The following is a 20,921-nucleotide window of genomic DNA, read 5'->3' as shown; positions in this document are numbered from 1 at the left end:
ATCAAGCATATCTGCTAAATATTTATCAAAACTTAAATTCTTGGTAGTTTTGGTAAATGTTAAGTGTCTACACATTACTCTTTTTGGCAGAGGAGAAAAGGGAAGTCTATACTTGTGATTTCATTAGTGTAGGGAATTCCCTGCATTGAAACTCACTCCACCAATGTAGAACAGCAGTTACTCTGAAACTGAAGCCTTGGAGCGTTGCCTGGAGTCTGAGAGGAGCAGTGAATTATCCAGTCCCAAACTTGTATCAGACAGATCTTGATCAAGTCTTCTGACTCCCAGGCCATCACATTTATCTACTATTCTACACTGCCTGTCTTGAACCTTGATTTTACAAACATATGTTTGTTCTATGTCTCCCACAAGGTAGGTTTTATGTTTTTCATCCAAGAATATTTCCTAATGTAAATAATCTTTAAACAGTGTGCCTTGGGGTTGGTTTATTGTTTGAGTAAGTATGCTTCTTGCATGTTTCTGTTGACTTCTTATCTGTTGCTTTCAATGGTACCTAACCATTCCTTTGTCAGCTTTTAAAGTGTGAATAAAGGCCACATAAAAATCTTTTTTTCTTGAAATATGTGATTTCATTGTTTCACATGACTGCACATGTATAACCTATATCAGATTGCTTGCCATCTTAGGGAGGAGGGAGGGAGAAAAATTTGGAATTCAAAATCTTACAAAAAATGAATGCTGAAAACTATCTTTTTACATGTAATTGGAAAAAATAAAATACTATTTAAAAAACAGAAAGAAATATGTGACTTCATCAGTACAAGGAACTCTCAGTGAGGAACTGCTCCCAGGCAATTCAAATCAGTAGTTGTTTTAAAACATAATCTTAGAGTTGCCTGAGGCAGTTACAGGGAGAAGTGATTTGTTACAGGTTCAACTACAGCCCCAGAGCACCCTCACTACAGCTCTAGTTGACAATACCTACAGCTTCTATCCCACAGGGTTGTGGGGAGAATCAAATGGGATAAAGTTCTTTGTAAAGCACTTTATAAACCTGACAGCACTATACAATGTCAAAATACCGATCAAATGATTGGATACTAAAAAAAAAAAAAATCTCATAGGCTAAAGCCAAAAGCTTCTAACCATTTCCTAAAGACATCTTCCTGTTCCTGTGTATTCTCTTAACCACGTGGATTTGGCTCTTCCATTTTGGACAGTGAGTCCAAAGAACAGAGCTGTCATCAAATTCACATTCTAGGAAATACCCAACTTCTGACCAGTAAATGTCTTAAGTCCATAAATGCACTATGTACTGAGAGACTCAGTGATGTGAGAGCTACCAAGAACGGAAGTCTGGACCTGCAGCTCAGGAGAAAGCATTGTAAGTCCATTCTCCTGTGAGGAGCAGTTAGGGACATCAGTAGCTTACCTTGCCATTGAGTGTCAGGTTTGCATGTAGGATTTGGCCACTAAGACCTCTCATCTCAAACTAGAGTTGTTGTTCAGTTTTTTCAGTCCTCCCTGACCCTTCGTGACCCCATTTGGGGTTTTCTTGGCAAAGATACTGGAGTGGAGGCAGCTAGGTGTCACAGTGAGTAGAGCACCAGCCCTGGAGTCAGGAGGACCTGAGTTCAAATCCAGCCTCAGACACTTGACACATTTGCTAGCTGTGTAAGCAAGTCGCTTACCCCCAATTGCCTTGCCTTTCCCCCTCCAAAAAAAAAAGATACTGGAGTGGTTGGTTTCCATTTCCTTCTCCAACTCATTTTACAGAGGAGGAAACTGAGGCAAAGGTTACGTGACTTGCCCAGGGTCACATAGCTAGTAAGTGTCTGAAGTCAGATTTGAACTTAGAAAGATGAGTCTTCCTCCCTCCAGGTCTGGTGTTCTACCCACTGCCCCACCTAGTTGCCCCAAACTACAGTACTGTATTATAACTCCATTGTAAAGCTGCCCATCATTTTGACTTAAGTGAGAAACTTACACACTCAGTTTCACAATTGTTTTATTCAGTAAAACATGCTTTTCAACAGCAAAATTTAGATAAGCACATTTTGGGGCTTTCCTTTTTAGATTCAGATTTCAGTTTAACAATTAATACAAAAATTGCTACCAGTATGCTTTTTTTTTGAAACTGACTTTTTGACAGAGGAAAGGTTCAGGACTCCCAGAGAGATGTTCACATACTGAATGTTCTGGACATTTCGGACCTCAGGTCCTTACTAAATGCTTGTTAGGTTACTGATTGAGCTGGAATCTGGCAGTTACACTAGGAGCAAAGGTTGTGCTCAATTATTGGTTAAAAAGCCCCCAATGATACTGATAACATTATATTCAAATTATCCTCTAAAATTCTAAATATAGAAGGAGTTAAGAGTTTGAAATTCTGAGCATCAATGAGTTTATAGAATAAAATGTAGCGAATTAAATTCTGCATGAAGAAATAACTGAGTAACTCAGGACTTATAAAGGGAACAAATACTGAGTTCTCCCAGGATTTGTTTCTCCTCTCTCTCAAAGCTGCACATTTCTTACAATGTCTAAATATCATATCAAATGATACATGCATAGAAGGTAAATAATCAAAGTGAAACTTAAAAGAAGACTGTTAGCAGTTCTATACCTACTCAAATTAAATTTAGCTAAATTAAAGCCAAACTCCACTTCAATGTAATTTCATGAAAATATAGGGATATTTAACATCCTTCTATTTCAGGCCAGATGTCTTGAAGCCTAAGGAAGAAGAAAAAAATCAATTATTCCATCAAACAAGCACTTATTAAGCACCTACTATGTGCTGGGCACTTTACTAAGTACTAGGGATACAACTACAAAGCACAACTGCCTACATGTAAGGAGCTTATACCCTAATGGAAGAGGACAAGCATATCTACATGCAAATATATATGCATACACAAATATATTTCTATTCTCTATATTTGTGCTGCTTATCCATATATGTACATATGTGTACATAATAATAGTATTTCCTTTTTTTTCTTTACCCATTAAGATTTATTCTCAATAATATTTCATTAAAGGATGGAGTTCGATGATTTGTACTTTGAAGCTAGGACACAACCAAGTATAACCAAAGAATTGGTCTGACATCTCTGCACTCAAGGTCATATGAAGTCTTTTGCTTTAGAGAAATAAACAAAAGAAAATTAACCAAAAAGTTCTAGAAAACCAACAGAAAGACAACCATTCATGAAAATTATCGATGTTAATGTGTCATGAAAAATAACTGATCCTGTGCAAAAGTTAAATGAGCAGGTTTTTTTTTTACAGACAATTTTTCTTGTAAACAATAAAATATTCATAACGTTTTTCAAAATGAAAGGGCCTCTACCGACAATGCACATATATATATATACATATATGTGTATGTAGCACAAATACAGAGTGAATAAATACAAATAAATAAAAAGTAATTAAATACAAGGTAAGTTGGAATGGACAATACTAACAGATGAGGGATCAGGAAAGGCTTCATGGAGAACAAGAGTTTTTTAACCTTTTTTGCATCATGGACCCCTTTGGCAGTTTAATGAAGTCTACTGACCCCTTCCCAGAATAAGGTTTTTAAATGCATAAAATAAAATACATAAGATTTCAAAGGAAACAAACAAAGATGTATCCCAAGTTCAAAGACCCTCATGAAATCTATTCCCCTTTTGGAGAAGACGGTGGTTGAGTGCATCTTGAAGAGGGTCCTCCTTGATGAGGTGGAAATAAGGGAGAGTTTCCAGGCACAAAGGCCAAGAGATGGGAGACAGAGGAAGGGACAGAAAAGAAGGCCAATTTGGCTAGGTCGAAGAGCATGGGACAGGGAGTCAGGTCCAGTGAGGCTGAGGTTTTAAGAGTTTCCAAAGGGTTCTAAAAGCTGAATAAAGGTGTTTCTCTTGTATCTTAGAATCAACAGGAAGCTAGTAGAGTTGAGCAGGCAAGTCCCACGGACTACAAAACACAGCTGGCTTCCCGGTCCTAACTCTAGAGTTGTCCAGCCTCAGCTTCTACTTCAAGTCAGTTACCATCTGCAAAAGAGCCAGCTCGTTAGGGCCATAGTTAGCATTTAATGATGATGATGATGATAGCTCGCAATTAGCATCTGTAAAGTCTTACAAATATTTTCTCATTTGGTCTTCAACCCAGAGAGGTTGGTACAGTTATTATCTCAACCTACAGATGAGGAAACTGAGGCAAAGGTGAAGTGACTTGCCCAGGGTCACATAGCTAGTAAGTCAGGATTTGAACCCAGGTCTTCTGACTCCAGGCCCAGCATAACCTCCACTGTGCCACCTGGCTGCCTCACATAAATTCACTATCTGGACATTGTGTTTGATGACAGGGTTATCATTTGACTCTAGCCTGGGATCCTAATGAGAACTGTAAGTTTAACTGGCAAATGGTATCTTCCTTCTCTGTGACTTTGCACTGGCTGTCTCACATGCTTGGTATGCCTTCCCACCTTTCACTTCACAAAGGGCCTCTCTTCCTTTAAGATTCAGCTCAACCACCATCTGTTCCATAATGGGTATTTAACCTGAGGTCTGTGGATAGATTCTAGGGGAATCTGTGAACTTGTACAGAAAAAAGGACACTGAAATGAGAGGAAGAAAAAGAAACAACAAACCTCCAAACGTCCAAGGTCAACAGCTGACCCTCCATACTGCACGTTAGTTGTTTTCTGGGTCTGTAAAAGAGATGAGAGAAAAAATCCATCAAGCTTTAATTTGGAGGAATCGAAGATGAACATCACGGGCAGTACTGAGGGGACAATGTTACTCCAGTCTGGAGACAGCTCGGAGGATGCTATCATGGCTATCCACGTAGGGGTGGGGTGGAGGATGTGAGAAACAATGCAGAGGCAGGCTTTTTGTAAGAGTCCCACTAAATCAGAACAAAAAATTCATATTACACACTTGAATATCAAAGATCTAGGAGAGACGCAGACCTCTCTGACAGTCTGTGCTGTCAGTGAAATTGTCAAAACTGTGTAGCACTCCCCTTTTCATTCATGGAAGTCTATATATAATGTATATTTATGTACATGTTTTATACCATATACTATGTCACACTAAAAAATATGGCAAAACCCCTTCATAATTATCCCCCTAAAAGAGAACAATGAATAGCTATAGAAATTGTACTTCAAAGGAACATGGGCCTATAGCCAAAATAAAAGGCTAACAGCAAGTAACAATTTTAATTTAAACTAAAAATATAATGTGCAATATAGATCAGGCATTTCTTTTGTTTGGTTGGTTTTTTGGATGATTAGGTGACTTGCCCAGGGTCACACAGCTAGTAAGTGTCTGAAGCTGTATTTGAATTCAAGTCTTCCCAGCACCAGGGTTAGTGCTGTATCTACCACAACAACTCGCTGCCTCGAAATTGCATTTCTTAAAGTTTACTATTTGTAAGTGCCGATGCCCTTTGTTCTCCTGGTTCTCCTCTCCTCAGCTGACCAACTCACAAGGCCAATAAACTGTGGGGCATTAGAGCAGCTCAGCCAAGATCGCTGATACATACTGAACCCATGTGATGTCACCTTGCAGGGTTTTAATGTTCAGATTCTTTGTGCTTATTAGAGTTTTCTGATATGAATCTATTCAGAGACAGTGGAACCCACCTAAAAATTGGTGAAGGAAGAACTTAGAACTTACCCCATTTAACCACTTTGGGCTCCTGGAGGGTTGAATGGGTAACTTTGCAAGTGTATTCACTTCTAGAGTTTGGATCGAAAGGAGCGGAGACGAGGCGATTGAAAGTCCAATCGTTGCTGAAGGACAGGTCAGATTCCTCTACTTTGGGAATCTTTTCCCCATCCTTTGATAATTCAATGGTAATCTGGGGTGGGTGGAATCCAGACACAAAGCAGTTGACGAAGTTTTCTTTGTTACTGTCCACTGGGTGGCGGGAATAAACCTGAACCTTGGGAGAGCCTGAGGAATAAAAGAAAGAGGAAAATGAAAAGTATTCACATTATTTGACCTGTTATGGTTGAACTTCGGCCCCAAACAGATAGAAGCTTTAGTCATTCTTCTTTCATTCTCACCTCCAATTTGGGGAGGCATACATTTTCAGATCTGTTGCATAGGGACAGGTATGTCCTGAAGTCAGCTCTAGCTATTCTTAGAGCTGATAGTTAAATTTTCAGTGTGAGCACTGACACCTTGGAAATCAGCAAACTATATATATCAGGGCTTGATTTATTGTTTTACTGATTTCTAGACTTAAGAAAGTAATGGGGAAAGTACAGTAATGCACTTTTTAGTAATGCAGATTAAACTTAAAAGCATATTGTGGGGCAGCTAGGTGGCACAGTGGATGGAGCACAGGTCTTAGATTCAGGGAAAATTAACTTCATGAGTTCAAATCTGGCCTCAGACACTTACTAGCTGGGTGACCTGGACAAGTCACTTAATCCTGTTTGCCTCAGTTTCCTCATCTGTAAAGTGAGTGGAAGGAAATGGCAAACCACTCCAGTATCTTTGCCAAGGAAAACCCCAACTAGTGTCACAAAGAGTCAGACACAACTGAAACAACTGAACAACAACAAAATTGCACTATGTAATCTAACCACCACACATAATAATGTTTCCATAGGAAAATGTGTTCAGAGTTTCAGGTTGGAACAGTAGGAATACGTCACCACTTCCCTTCTGCTACAAAGAATCATGAGTCCCCCAAGCATAAGCCACTGCTGAAGGGTACAGTTTGGGTAGGGGCTGAAAGGGAGTAGCAAAGAGGGAAAATTGTGGTGGGATAAGGAAATGTAAATGTTATGGAATTAGTTAAGGAGTTGGTGGGGAGCGGGGCGGGGGGCGGGGTGTGGGAAGAGTAGGGGCAATTATGAGCCCTTGGGATATAACTTTTTAAAATTAAATAGTGAGGCAATACTGAAGCAATGTGGTATATTGGAAAGAGCCCAGGGATGACTTGGTCTCCATCACTAAATGACCACGGACAAATTATTTAACTTCTCTGAGGTTCAATTTCCTTATCTCTAAAGAGGAAATTGTAACTGGGGAAATGACAAATAAATAGGCATTTGGTACTGTTGTTCCCTTTCTTATTGGATCCAAGAAGCTATACAATTAAATAATATATGAAAATTCTATTTTGTCCAACATGGCAGATTGAATCATTTATATTTGAGAAATGAGCCAAGTGACATGGTCAAAGGGTATTAAACCTATTTAATTATTGTAGAAGAGAGTTTAAAATTTATAAATTTTGAACTAAATAACAATAGCTGGTACTTTATGATTTGCAAAGCATTTTACAAATACTATCCCATGTTAACCTCACAACAGCCCTGGGAAGTAGGTGCTATTCTGATCCCCATTTTACAGATAAGAGAATTGAGACAGACAGAAGTGAAATGGCTTGTCCAGGATCACATATGGCTAACAAGTATCTGAGACTGGATTTGAACTTAAGCCCAGGACTCTTCCCATTGCACCATGGATATATCAATAAGATCCATTCTTCAATGGACACATGGTCAAAGAATGTGAACAAGTAGTTCCTAAAAGAAACGTGAATTATCAATAATCACCTGAAAATGATTCAAATTCCTTAACAAAAATGCAAATTAAAACTGCCTTTTGCTCATTAAATTAACAAAAATAATTTTAAATGCTCAAATTCATTATTGGCAATACCATGGAGAAACACACTGGTACAATCTTTATTTTTTGTAAAGCAGCAACTGCATAAAAATAAAGGCTACAAAGCTGTTCATGATCCTGACTCACTGGTACCACTGCTAGGACCTAAAGGTATTATTGCAAGAAGATTGAGTTCCAAATTTTCTCCCTATCTCTCCCCTGCCCCCAACACAAAGCAGCATGCAATCTGATACAGGCTCTACATATATATTCATATTAAACATATTTTCACATTTGTCATGTTGTAAGAACTAATGGGAGAAACAACGAGAAAGAAGAAACAAAAAAGAGAGAGCAAATAGTATGCTTCGATCTGCATTTAGACTCCATAATTCTTTTTCTGGACGTGGATAGCATTTTCCATCACGAGTGTTTTGGAGTTGTCTTAGATCATTGCATTGCTGAGAAGAGTTAAGTCTTATCAGAGTTAGTCATTGCATAATATTGCTATTACTGTGTAAAATGTTCTTCTGGTTTTGCTCACTTCACTCAGCATCGGTTCATGTAAGTCTTTCCGGGTTTTTCTGAAGTCCACTTGCTCATCATTTCTTATGGAACAACAGTATTCCATTACCTTCACATACCATAACTTCTTCCACCATTCCGCAATTGATGGGCATCCCCTCAATTTCCAATTCTTGGCCACCACAAAAAGAGCTATTATAAATAATTTTTGTTCATGTGGGTCCTTTTCCTGTTTTTATTATATCTTGGAATACAGACCTAGAAGTGGTATTGCTGGGTCAAAGGATAAGCACAGTTTTAGAGCCCTTTGTACATAGTTCCAAATTGCTCTCCAGAATGTTTGGATCTGTTCACAACTCCACCAACAATGCCTTAGTGTTCCAATTTTCCCACATCTTCTCCAACATTTATCATTTTCCTGTTTTATCATGTTAACCAATCTGATAAATGTGATGCAGTACCTCAGTGTTGTTTTGATTTGCACTTCTCTAATCAATAGTGATTTAGAGCATGTTTTCATATGACTATAGATAGCTTTAATTTCTTCATCTGAAAACTGCCATTTGACCATTTATCAATTGGGGAATGACTTGTATTCTTATAAATTTGACTCAGTTCTCTATATACTTTAAAAATAAGGCCTTTATCAGAGACACCAGCTATAAAATTTGTTTCCCTTCTAATCTTGGTTGCATTAGCTTTGTGCAAAAACTTTTCAATTTAATGTAATCAAAATTATCCATTTTGCATTTCATTATGTTCTCTATCTCTTGTTTGATCATAAATTCTTCCATTCTCCATAAATCTGACAGGTAAACTATCCCTTGCTTTCCAGTTTGTTTGTAGTATCAGCCTTTATATTTAAATCATGTACTCATTTTGACTTTATCTTGGCATAGAGTGTAAGATGTTGGTCTATGCCTAGTTTCTGCCATACTATTTTCCAGTTTTCCAAGCAGTTTTTGTCAAATAGTGAGTTCTTATCCCAGAAGCTGGAGTCTTTGGGTTTATCAAAGAGTAGATTACTGTCACTGACTATTGTGTCCTGTGTGCCTAACCTATTCCAATGACCCACCACTATTTCTTAGCCAGTACCAAGTAGTTTTGATGATTGCAGAAGCATTATTTATAATAGCCAAAAAAAGGTAACAGAATAGTACTATGACATAATTCTGGTTATATCTGAAAGATAATCCTGGAGCACAATAAAACTCAAAATTAGTCATAGAGCTTCCAAAATAATCTTCCTAAAGCATAGGTCTGACAATATCAGTCTTTCCCCATTCCAATTTTAAAAAATCTGCAGTGATTCCCTATTACCTCGACTATAAAATAAAAAACTCATTTATTTTACATTTAAACCCCTTGTATAATCTGGCTCCAGCCTAGCCTTCCAGATTTACTTTACATTATTCCCCTTCACATACTCTAGAGTCCAAACAAACTGACCTACCATCCGTACTCCAAACTCAGTATTTCTTCTCTTGCCTCCATGTCTTTGCACTGATTGTCCCCATGCTTGGAATACACTCCCTCCTCATTTTTGCCTCCCAGAATTGTTAACTTCCTTCAAGGCTCAACTTGGGTTCCACCCCCTGCAGGAGACCTTTTCCTGTCTTACTAATTACTGCTTTCTCCTCAAATTACCTTATACTTATTATATATAAATGCTGTATCCCCTCAGCAGAATGTTACTTTAAGGCAGAGTCTTTGTATCCCCTTTGTAGCCCTTACACATAGTTGGTGCCTAATAAAGGCTTGTTGAATTAAATAGAGTTGAATCATTTCCCCCAGTGATGATAGCAGCACAAGAAGACTCTCTCTCATAAGAGTGGGATACACCCCAAAGAGATCACACAAGTGGGAAAAGGATCCATATGTACAAAAATATTTATAGCGGCTCTTTTTGTAGTAGCAAAGAATTGGAAATCAAGGGGATGCCCATCAATTAGGGAATGGCTGAACAAGTTGTGGTATATGAATGTAATGGAATGCTATTGTGCTATAAAAATGGGGAAGATACGGACTTCATGATAACCTGGAAAAACCTGCAGGATATAATGCTGAGTGAATGGAGCAGAACTAGGAGAACACTATACACAACCACAGATGTATGGATTCTGTGATGACTAACCTTGATAGACTTTGCTCTTCTCAGCAATACAAGGTTCAAAGACAACTCTAAAGGACTCATGATGGAGAGAGCTATCTACATCCAGAGAAAGAACTATGGAGTCTGAATGCAGATTGAGGCACACTATTTGCTCTCCTTTTTTTTTCTTTTGGTTTTTTTTTGTTTGTTTCTTCTTTCTCATGATTCATTCCATTGGTCATGATTCTTCTTTACAACTTGACTATTATGTAAATAAGTTCAATGCGAAGTTATATGTAGAAGATATATCAGATTCCATGCCATCTTGGGGCAGAGGGAGGGGGGAAAGAAAATCTGGAACTCAAAGTTATGTGGAACTGAGTGTCGTAAACTAAAAATAAAAAATCTTAATTAAAAAAAACTTCAAAAAAAAGAGTGAGATATACATCCTAAAAAGACCTAAGAGAATCAAACTGACATTTTGAAGTTTGGCTTGATAGAAGGGAAAATTTCATAACAATTAGAGCTGATCAAAAGTAGAAAAGGCTCCCCGGGCAGATAGTGAGGTTTCTATCACAGGAGGTCTTCAAGCAGAGACTGGAAACCATTTGTCTGATAGATCGTAGGATGAAGAAAGTATATTTTTGAGCTAGAAGGAACCTTAGACAGACCACCGAGTACAACCTTCTCATTTTAAAGCTGAGAAAACTGATTTTTTTTTTTTGGTCTGTGTTTTCTTTCACAACATGACTTATATGGAAATATGTTTTGTTTGATTGCACATGTATAACATACTTCAAATTGCTTACCAGTAAGGAAGGAGAGAATTTGGAACTCGAAATTTTTTAAAATGAATGTTCAAAATTGTTTTTACATGTAATTGAGGAAAAAATAAAAGACTACTCAAAAGAAAAAAAAAAGATGATGAAACAGAGAAGTTATGTGACTAACCAGGTCGCACAGCTAATAATGGGCAGGATTTGAATTCAGCTTTTTCCTAACTCCAAGTGCAGAATGCTATCTATTGATCAGGTTGTAGAGGAGAATCCTATTCAGATATAATTTGTACTACATCAACTCTGAGATCTCTTCCAACTCTGCGATTTTCAACATGAAGCTTTGATAACTTGAGTTGCACGAGTTCTGTGATTCTCAATGACATATGTAAAGATTTCAGTGAAATATATAATGACATAATGATAAAGCAAAAGCAGACCACGAACACATTGTAAATATAAAAAAAGGCCACAAAATCTAAAAAAAATATACTCAGATGAAAAAATTTTAGAAGGAACACAAAAGCAAACTGGGCATTTTTTTTTCCTTTTAAAGTTAGTACCCTAATTTTGAAGTAAAACATAAGTAACAGTTTACAATTTCATATATAATTTTGTGTGTTTATGCATCTGAACGTTTTTATTGAGTTGCTAAGTTTGAATTTTAAAAAGAGAAGCAAGAATGAGAAAGAAAAAAGACTGACTGACCTAGTTCAGGCTAAAGCTAAGAAAGTATAATGCTAAAACAATCTAAAGTTTGGATCCTAAAGTACAAAGTTTTTTCTAAAAGCTGACGATACAGGTTGGAGAGAGAAGGGAATTGGCTGTTTTTTTCTAACAGTGACCCTCAAACCAAAATAAGTAAATAATTACATTCCAACCAAAATAAAACATTAAAAAAATCATTATTTTTACTGCTTAATTTAAGAATAGCATGAGTTCCTTTTTATTTTTAATTGAATCGAAAATAATTTTCACAGCATGCCTTTTATATGTATTTCGCATTTATCTTGATGTAGTGCTTTGAGTGTATAGCTACGCATATTTTTTCTTTCAAAGAAATCTTATTTTCAGGAAGTCGGCTATATTTAGACTAGTCTAGATAAAGTTTTAAATGTTTACTTCAAAAGCTTTCTTTGTTTAAATGAAGAGAAAAAAAATAGCTTACCAAGGGACAAATTTACTTCCCAACTTTAAAAAGTTCTACATTATTTCTGTTTTGGTCTAACTCCTTTTCTTCCTTTTTGGTGAGAGTAGTGAGTGGGAGAGGTCTGGACCTGTGATTTAATAGATTCAGGGAACTCTCCAGTATGGAAAACTCCTCCACAGATGCAGCAAAGGCAGCTCTTAAACCAAGGTACCTCTCTATCCAATAACTTTGGCCTCTTACTGACTTCTACTAAGATACTGATATTTGTTGGGAGCCTTTTTCCCATTGGCTCATTTCTTCCATAACAGACAGCAGTGTAGTTTTTAATTTTCCCCAAACTAAGAGGGGTTCAGAAAGCTTGAAAAACAACTGGAGTCATGGTAGACACTCATCGAATGGGGGATGGCTAAGTGAATTGTGGTAATTGAATGTAATAGAATATTACTGTGTTGAAAGAAATGACGAATATGATAAATATATACAGAAAACCTTGGAAAAACACAAACTGATGCAAAGTGAAGTAAATAGAGCCAAGAAAACAATAAACACAACTATAGCATGTAAAAGAAAATAACAAGGACAAAACAATTGAAAATTAAACACCAAAGTTCAGCAGGAGGCAGTAAAGCTCAACCAAGCCCCATTTCTAAGTTCAAAAGTAAAATATGACCCATCAGCTTAATTCTTGCTAAGCTATAAATATCTATTATTATTTATTCCAAAACATATCTGTACAGACACTTTCTGTGTATCAATTCCAAGTCCATGGTTGTAAAACTTCCCCCAGGTTTCTATATGCTTTACCATTGAGCCAGCTCAGTATGGTAGATGAGCTGGAGAAATTTGGAAGGAGGAAAAGAGGATGAGCTTTTCAAAAGTAGTCAACCAACATACTCTCTCCTTCTAGACCTATAGGTGAACTTGATAAAGGGTGAACCTCCCCTGAAAAGCTTAGGAAATAAAAGACAGCTAAACTAGTTAAGTTTAAGGGTTAGAGGATGCTACTATCTGGTTTCTGGAGGCCAAGAGGTGGATCAATACTAACCACAAGCAAAATCTTGTGGTTAGCCAAAAGGAGAAGAGAGATGTAAGCTCCTTTTTATGCTAAACTTCCACAAGGATAATCTAAATTCTTGCCTCCACTTCTTCACCACCTTAACCCATTTCCAAGACCCAGCTCAGATGGCATGTCCTCCAGGAAGTTTTTCATCCTTATTTTATTTTTATTCTTTAAAATCTCAGAGGCGATTTGGAGCCTTTGGAGTTTGTTGAGCAGGAAGAGAGAGGGAGAGGTGTCACATGATCAGACTTTAGGAAAACCCCTTTAGGGGCTATGGTGAGGATGGATTTCAATGGGGACTGGCTAAAGGCTGGGAAAAAAATTAGGTTTCTGCAACATTCAAATGAGGAGTGAGAATTGCCTGAATTAGGGTGGTGGCTATGTGGGTGGAGAGGAGGGGAACATATTCCAGAGATTTTGTGGAGATAGAAGCGACAAAATTTGACAACTGATTTAATATATAGGTTGAATGAGAATGCGGTATTGAGGATGGCAGCAGGGTTGCAAACATGGGTGACTGGAAGGATAGCAGTAAGACAGTAATTTGGAAGAGGACTGCATTATAGAGAAATGATAATGCACAGTTTTTGACATGCTGAGTTTGAAATGTCTAAGGGACATCCAGATGGAAATACGCAGTAGGCAGTTGGTGATGAGGGACTGGAGCTCTCCACAGAGACTAGGGCTGGATAATCTAGGAATCATGTGTAGTGAGATGGTAACTGAAACCCATGATTTTGAAGGTCACACCAAATGTGAAAGTGTAAAGAGAAAAAAGGAGACAGCCCAGGACCAAGCCTTGGGGTACACCCACAGTTAGTGATCCTGACATGACTAAGCAGGAATGCCCCCACAAGTAGCAAGAGGAGGAGAATAAATAAGAAAAACCCCGAAAAGAGAAAGTATCCAGGAGGTCAACAGTGTTAAATGCTGCCAAGGGGCCAGTGAGAATGAGGATTGAGAAAGAGGCTGTAAGATTTGGTGATTAGTAATTTTGGAGAGAGCAGGTTGGCAACCAGATTTCAGGAGGTTTAAAAAGAGAGAGAGAGGAGAGGAAGCGGAGTTTTCTAAGTGAAGCTTTTCCTATGAATTTGGTTGAGAAACAGAAGAGAGGGATAGGACAATAGTGAGGATGGGAGGATCTGGGTAGGTTTCTTGTTTTTTTTTTTTTTAAGAGTGAGAAAACACTTGAGTGTGTTTGTAGGCAACGGGTAAGGAATCAGGAGATAAACATTGAATATAGGCTGATAATGTGGACTATCTGCTGGGGAAGGGGGTGGCATCAAGGAGCGGGCTTGGGTGAAGATGGCATATATACATACATTCATATATGGGATTTATATACACACACCACACATACATGTGGGAAAGTTTAGATCTGAAGGTGGAGAGCTGCCCTGGACTCCAGGAGGATGCAGAGAGCGAGCGATAGAGAACCTATCTTGAAACAGAAGGCAAGTTCTGGCGAGTTCCGCTTACAAAGTGGCGTTTCCATCAAACCTCAGGACCATCCATCTCTCCTTTGTTCTCACTCCCCAACTCTCTCACCCCCTCGACTGTGCAACTGCCACCCTCCTCCACAAGTGCATTTATATGCCTGCCAGTGCTCAGAGACTCAAAATTGGAGACATCGATCTGTCTTGATGTAATTACAGGCAACCAAAGTCTCCCCTAGCTCCGTCACAAAGCCACTTGATCTGGAGAAGTTAAAGGAAACCCCCCAGTGACCTACCCTTTCCTGGGCTGACTTGGATCCCGAAACCCCCCACTTTCTTATTGCTCCCCCAGCCTTTCCCCACCCACCCCCACCCCACTAAGCCTTTCCCCACACCCCACACCCTACACCCTAAGTGGCGCCCTGCTAGTTCTGAGCATGTACTGCCACGAAGGAAAGCCAATAGTTCTGGATCCCAGGAAGTGCACACCCTGAAGGGTCCACCTCTCCTGGACCCCAATCTGCCAGACCTCTTCCATCCTGCTGAGGAGAAATGGGACGGACTGGGGTGGGGAGGTAAGCTAAGTCCAGGCGAGTCCCAGGCTCAAGGACCTATTCTAGGGCTAGGTTCAGGCGCAGGAAAAAAAAGAAAATGAGATTGGCACTCACTTGTGATAGCATCCAAGTAGGGAAGGAAGCATAATTGCCCCAGGAGGGCAAGGATGAAGATGCGAGCCATCATCGTCGGAACAGTAGCTGCGCGCAAAGTGAACGAGAGTTTGTCTTAAGCTTTTTATATAATCCGTGGCTTTGCCAATAAACACAGAGAATGTCAGCATCACGTCACTGGTCTCCAGGCAAAAAGCTCTGCTCGAGGTTAGAAAAGGGGTTTTCCAATACTTTCATTTTCGTTTGCTTGGAAACTACCAAGCTTCATGTGACAATTCTAGGAAGCAGGAATGGGCTGGACTTTTTTTTTAAATTATTACATCCTTAAAAATATCGTCCTTTCGATAGGTTCCAAACCCCAGCTAAGGTCTCTGAAGTTTGTCAATCTGATTACTAGGGCAGAATTTGGGGTGTGAATTCTCTGTAGGCTTTAACACGGATTCTTAACCTTTTTGGTGTCCTTGGCTCCGTTGGCAGTCTGGAGAAGCTTATAGACCTAAAATACATAGGATTACAAAGGAAGCCAATTACATTGAAACGCAATTGTCAAAACACTGGTTGTTTTTTAACCTAGTTCAGGGACCCCAGGTCAAGAACCCCAGCTCTACACGTTATTCCCACTGCAAAAAAAAACAAAATGACAAAACCTTAAAAGCCTCCCTCCCCCAATCTTAGCTGAAGATTACCATCCAGACTTAGCTTCAGATGGCACGATGGGCCCGTGTTATGATAGGCACTATATTTGGAGACAAAGGACTTGGATTTGAATCCCCTGTCCCACTACTACTACCACCACCGCTGCCACCACCACCACCACCGCTGCCACCACCACCACCACTTTTCATAACTAGCATATATATTGTGCTCTAACATTTGCAAAGTGCTTTACATATTACATTATCTGATCCTCACATCAACTCTGTGAGGTAGGTGCTATCACCATCTCCATTTTTCAGATGACTAAACTGAGGCCAAGAGAAGTTAAGGGACTTGGCCAGGTTTCTACAGCTACTAAGTTTGAGGGAGGATTCGAACTCAGGTCTTCTGTACTACCTACATGATCTTGGACAAATTCCTTCACCTGTCTGGGTTCCTGTTTCCTCATCTGTAGAATAAGGGGATTGGACCAGACGCTTTCCTAAACTTTCTTTCATCTCTAACAAACATCCCATGATTCTCTACAATAAAGATTTCTGTTTCTTCAAGGAAGGTGCCAACCCAAGTTCAACAGCCACTTGGACAAAAGGAGAAATTAAAAAATAATCAACCTAAAAAGAGGATCGTACTATAGCAACACCAGAGAAATTTGTGAGTTGCCTTAATGATGATTTCATTCTTCAAAATGTGGAAGCAACAACAAGGAGAACTGCTATTCTTGGCCTAACTGCAAACAAGAAGTTGACTGTTGAAGTAGAAATTTCAGAGTTCAGAAAAAAGATGGGCAGGATCCAGCAGCCTAGTACTTTGTGGGGGAAGTAGGCCCAAGAGGGAGAGTCAACTTTCAAAAACCAAATTCTGAGCACATAAGTAGAAATTGTTCTGATAAGAGGAAAAATGGAGAACTGCCTAAAGAAGTCATCAACAATTTCAGATGATAGATATTTAAATAAGACATAATAAGCGAGGGAAAGTAACTGAGGATAGCACGGTGTTTTTAAAAAATTTACTTTTTTATTCTCCCCCCAATTACACATGAAAACTATTTTAACATTCTTTTTTTTTTCTTTCAAATTTTGAGTTCTAAATTCTCACCCACCCTCTGCTTCCCTCCCCGCCCCACATTGAGAAGGCAAGCAACTGAACCTAGGTTATATATGTGTGTAGTGATGCAAAACACATTTCCATGTAAGTCAGGTAGCATGGTCTTCTAAGAATATAACACTAAGTTCAGAATAGGTTGAGGCTGGCAATGAATGCTATGAATAACAAAAATATTTTTAAAAAAGCCATATTGGGGGCAAGAAAAGAATAGGACTGAAGCTCAGCATGAATGAGGATGATAACAGTGGAAAAGGCTGAACTACTAGACTCTTTTGTTTGTTTTATTTTCTAAGTAGCATGGCCTTTGACCTGAGAAATACAGAACAAAAATGGTTAGCAAAGGAGATGGAAATCCAAGTTACCCAAGATAACTGATGGGCAAAATGTAAGTCACTAGACTCCCAAGAACTACCTGTTCAGACACTGAAACAACTGGCAGATGTTACTATTGAGTTCTTATCCATGAACTCTTAAAGAGTACAAAGGCAAATGTCCCAATTTTCGAAAGAGAGAGAGCCTACAAATTAGCAAGCTTTACTTCTATTCCACACAAAATTCTAAAATATATTAATAAAAGAGGATAGTTTGTGAGGACTTAGGGAAGGGAGATGACTAAAAGCCAGCAAGATTTCCTCATGGAAGGTCTTCAAGCAGAGGCTGGCCATCCATTGGTTGGGAATGTTATAGAAAGGATTCTTAGTCAGCTGTACGTTGGACTAGACAGCCTTTGAGCTCCTGTACAAAACTGAAATTCTGATTTCGATTATCATTGTTGTGAAGGCCAAAGTTGAACTATACAGGGAAGAGAAACAAAATCATTTTGCTGTTGAATTATGTCCAACTTTTCATGATTGCATTCAAGGTTTTCTCAACAAAGATACTGGAAGGGTTTGCCATTTCCTTTTCCAGCTCATTTTACAGATGAGGATCTGAGGCAAACAAGGTTAAGTGATTTGCCCAGGATCACAGTGCTGGTGTCTAAGGCTGGATTTGAACTCAGGAAGATGAGTCTTCCTGATTCCAAGCCCAGTATTCTATCTACTGAACGACCAACTGCCCAAACAAAACCACTATGAGATCATATTTTCTACCAGCCCGCTTCAGAATTTGTGAATATCAGGAGAGTTGTTGATTGTTGTTAAAATGCGTAAGGTTATAATTTAAGACAGCTCTAAATACTGTATTAACTCTTTCAAAACCTCAAGAATTCTAAACTCATAGATTAAATTGTTTCCTAGTTTTCCTAGAAATACTGGGAGATACAGCATTATTTTTGGCAAGTATGGCCCTGGCTATTGTGTCATGGGAAAAAAAATATGTGTGTACATATATGTGCATATATTTGTATACACATATACACATGTGTGTATATGTGTTTTTAAATGTAGTTGAAATAGTTCTGTACAGTGGTTTAGGAGATCTGAGTTTTAGTCCATAGAGTAGCTTGAGACAGAATAAGAGCCCCAGCTTTATAATTAACTAGCTATGAGACTTTGGATAAGTCATGTAACCTGTAATATTCTTATCTATAAGGAAGGACTTTAAGTATTTGACCTCTAAGATCCCTTCTAGTCCTAACTTTTTATGGTTTTATAATTCAGACTTTGCTCTTTTATCTTAGAAGTTTATGCATCATAGAAGACACATAAGAAGCAATTATGCAAACCTAATGAAATGTTTAGACCAACTCCAGAAAATTTATAATTTGTTTTAATTTTTAACTCATAGTTTGATTTCCAGTCATATAGTGGGTAAGTGGCTATATGGTAAATAGATTACATGAAAACAGTTTAAGAAATTACATATGGCTATTATTTTAACAGGTTAAAAATAGAAGGAGGGCAAAAAGAGTATGAAGAGAGGGAAAAGAAACTAAAGTGAGAAAAGAGCATGAGAAAGCCTAATTTGCAATTGAGGTTGGCTGTAGTTAGGTGGGGCCCAACCAACTTGTTTTCCAGAGAAGGCCAGTCTAACTCACCGAGAAACCAGGAAGTTTGGGAGAAAAGTACAGTGACTTCAGAGGGCTTTTGTGGGAACCTAAGGTGTACGTACTTGGACATTTTTTGGTAATAGCCATGTAACAGTAGCAAGTTTTGAGGGTAGTGATTTGGTCTGGTAAATTCTCATGGCTAGAAAGGTCAAATGCCAGGGGGTGGAGAGTATGGGGATAACTAGGTACCTAATCTGATAGTTGTGAAAAAATGGACCCAGATCACTCATTTAATAAAAAGTTCCTTGGCAATCTACCACTTGGTAACCTTTTGCAGTAACTGCTTAAGAGAATAGGAAAGAGTTCCCTTCCAAATACCCTGGGACTATGGTAGTTCCTCCTTTAGCCAACAAATCCTCATAAGTGCCTACTATGCATTGTTCTATAGTCCAGAGATATAAAAACAAAACTATAACAGTCTTTGTCCTCAAAAAGCTTATAATATATGGGGGGATGGGGAGAGGGGAAAGACACAAGGGAATTGTAGTGGAATGGACATTAATTAGGATTAGAATAGACCTCAAGGCACAGACAGGTTGCTGCTTCCTACTTTGGAGCATCTGGATTTCTAGTGCCTGGACTACTCAACCTGGTTATGGAACATTTAGGAGAGCAGAGATCACGACTCTTCCTCCACCCTACCTCCCACCCCATTCCTTCCCACTTCCTTCCAATGCTCTTCAACTTTTCATCAGTCTTATGAACATCAGTATATCATGACACTGTCATAAGGAGACAATCTATGATAACTTCTAAGCCCTCTCCATCACATCCGTAGTCAATAGGACCCAGACAGGTACAGTCTTGTCATCCTCTTAGTAATATCAAGTTCCAGTTTGACTCTTACCATTTCTCTTACCAAATCTTGGGCATGAGCCTGTTATTAAATAGTAAATGTCAATACCACAAAGAAATAACGAGTCACCCTTCCATAACTTAGATAACTTAAACTACCACACACTAGCTCACCACCCCTAGTCTTAGGCAACACAGAATAATGGAAAATGCCAGTGGTCCTAGAGGCAGGAGAGACCTGAATTTGAATCTTGCTTCTGAAACACAAGTTGTATGATGATAAGCCATTCTGAGTTTTCATTTTCTCATCTATAAAATGGAAGTAATAGTAACTGAAGTGCATACCTGACAGGGGTTGCTAGGTGACAAAGTGAATCGAGTGCCTAGTCTGAAGTCAAGAAGAATTCAAATCTGACCTCAGACACTTCCTAGCTGTGTGACCTTGGGCAAGTCACTTAACCCTGTTTGCCTCCTCATCTGTAAAATAAGCAGACGGAAATGGCAAACTACTCTAGCATCTTTGCAAGAAATCCCCAAATAGGGTCACGAAGAGTTGGATACTACTGAAACAACTGAACAACTTACCTGACTGGGGTGTTGTGAGGATCAATGAGATAATGTACATAAAGTGCTCTGTGAACATTAAAACTATATGTATGTGAGTTAGTATTACTAGCTTCAGGCCTTATTTTCTTTATAAAATAGAGCTACCCTAATGTAGGGATGTTTCAGAAAGGAGTAACAGGGAGACAGATCTTCAATGTCTTATGTGGTATAATTAAATAACTTTCATAAGTATATCAAGTTCATCATGTTACTCCACTATGAGTTAACAATACTCCTTTAATGCATTCTAGTGACTTTCATAATGACTAATGAATAACTAACTTAATCCAGGACAGTGAGCGCACATGCATTTTCACTTTCTGTATCCCTAGCACAGTAGGCATTCAATAAATACTTAGGATCAGAGATTTAGACCCAGAAGGGACCTTAGAAGTCAAGAGTCCAACCCCCTCATTTTACAGATGACGTATCTGAGAGAGAAGCGATTTGCTTAGGGTTACACAGTAAACACATGTTAG

General features: G+C 38.6%; 1 protein-coding gene across 1 annotated transcript; it reads right to left on the bottom strand.

Moving 5' to 3' along the window:
* Positions 1 to 1,952: 1,952 nt before the first annotated feature.
* Positions 1,953 to 15,407, bottom strand: B2M (beta-2-microglobulin). Its single transcript, XM_036735499.1, has 4 exons — positions 15,291 to 15,407; positions 5,634 to 5,912; positions 4,601 to 4,660; positions 1,953 to 2,697 (listed from the first exon to the last, which is right to left on the bottom strand). The coding sequence occupies exons 1-3, from the start codon at positions 15,361 to 15,363 to the stop codon at positions 4,644 to 4,646; spliced, it is 369 nt and encodes a 122-aa protein (XP_036591394.1). The 5' UTR covers positions 15,364 to 15,407; the 3' UTR covers positions 1,953 to 2,697; positions 4,601 to 4,643.
* Between the last annotated feature and the right edge of the window lie 5,514 nt (positions 15,408 to 20,921).

This window comes from Trichosurus vulpecula, chromosome 8 (assembly GCF_011100635.1).
Source record: "Trichosurus vulpecula isolate mTriVul1 chromosome 8, mTriVul1.pri, whole genome shotgun sequence".
NCBI lineage: Eukaryota > Metazoa > Chordata > Mammalia > Diprotodontia > Phalangeridae > Trichosurus > Trichosurus vulpecula.
This window is presented reverse-complemented; position numbering and strand designations above follow the sequence as displayed.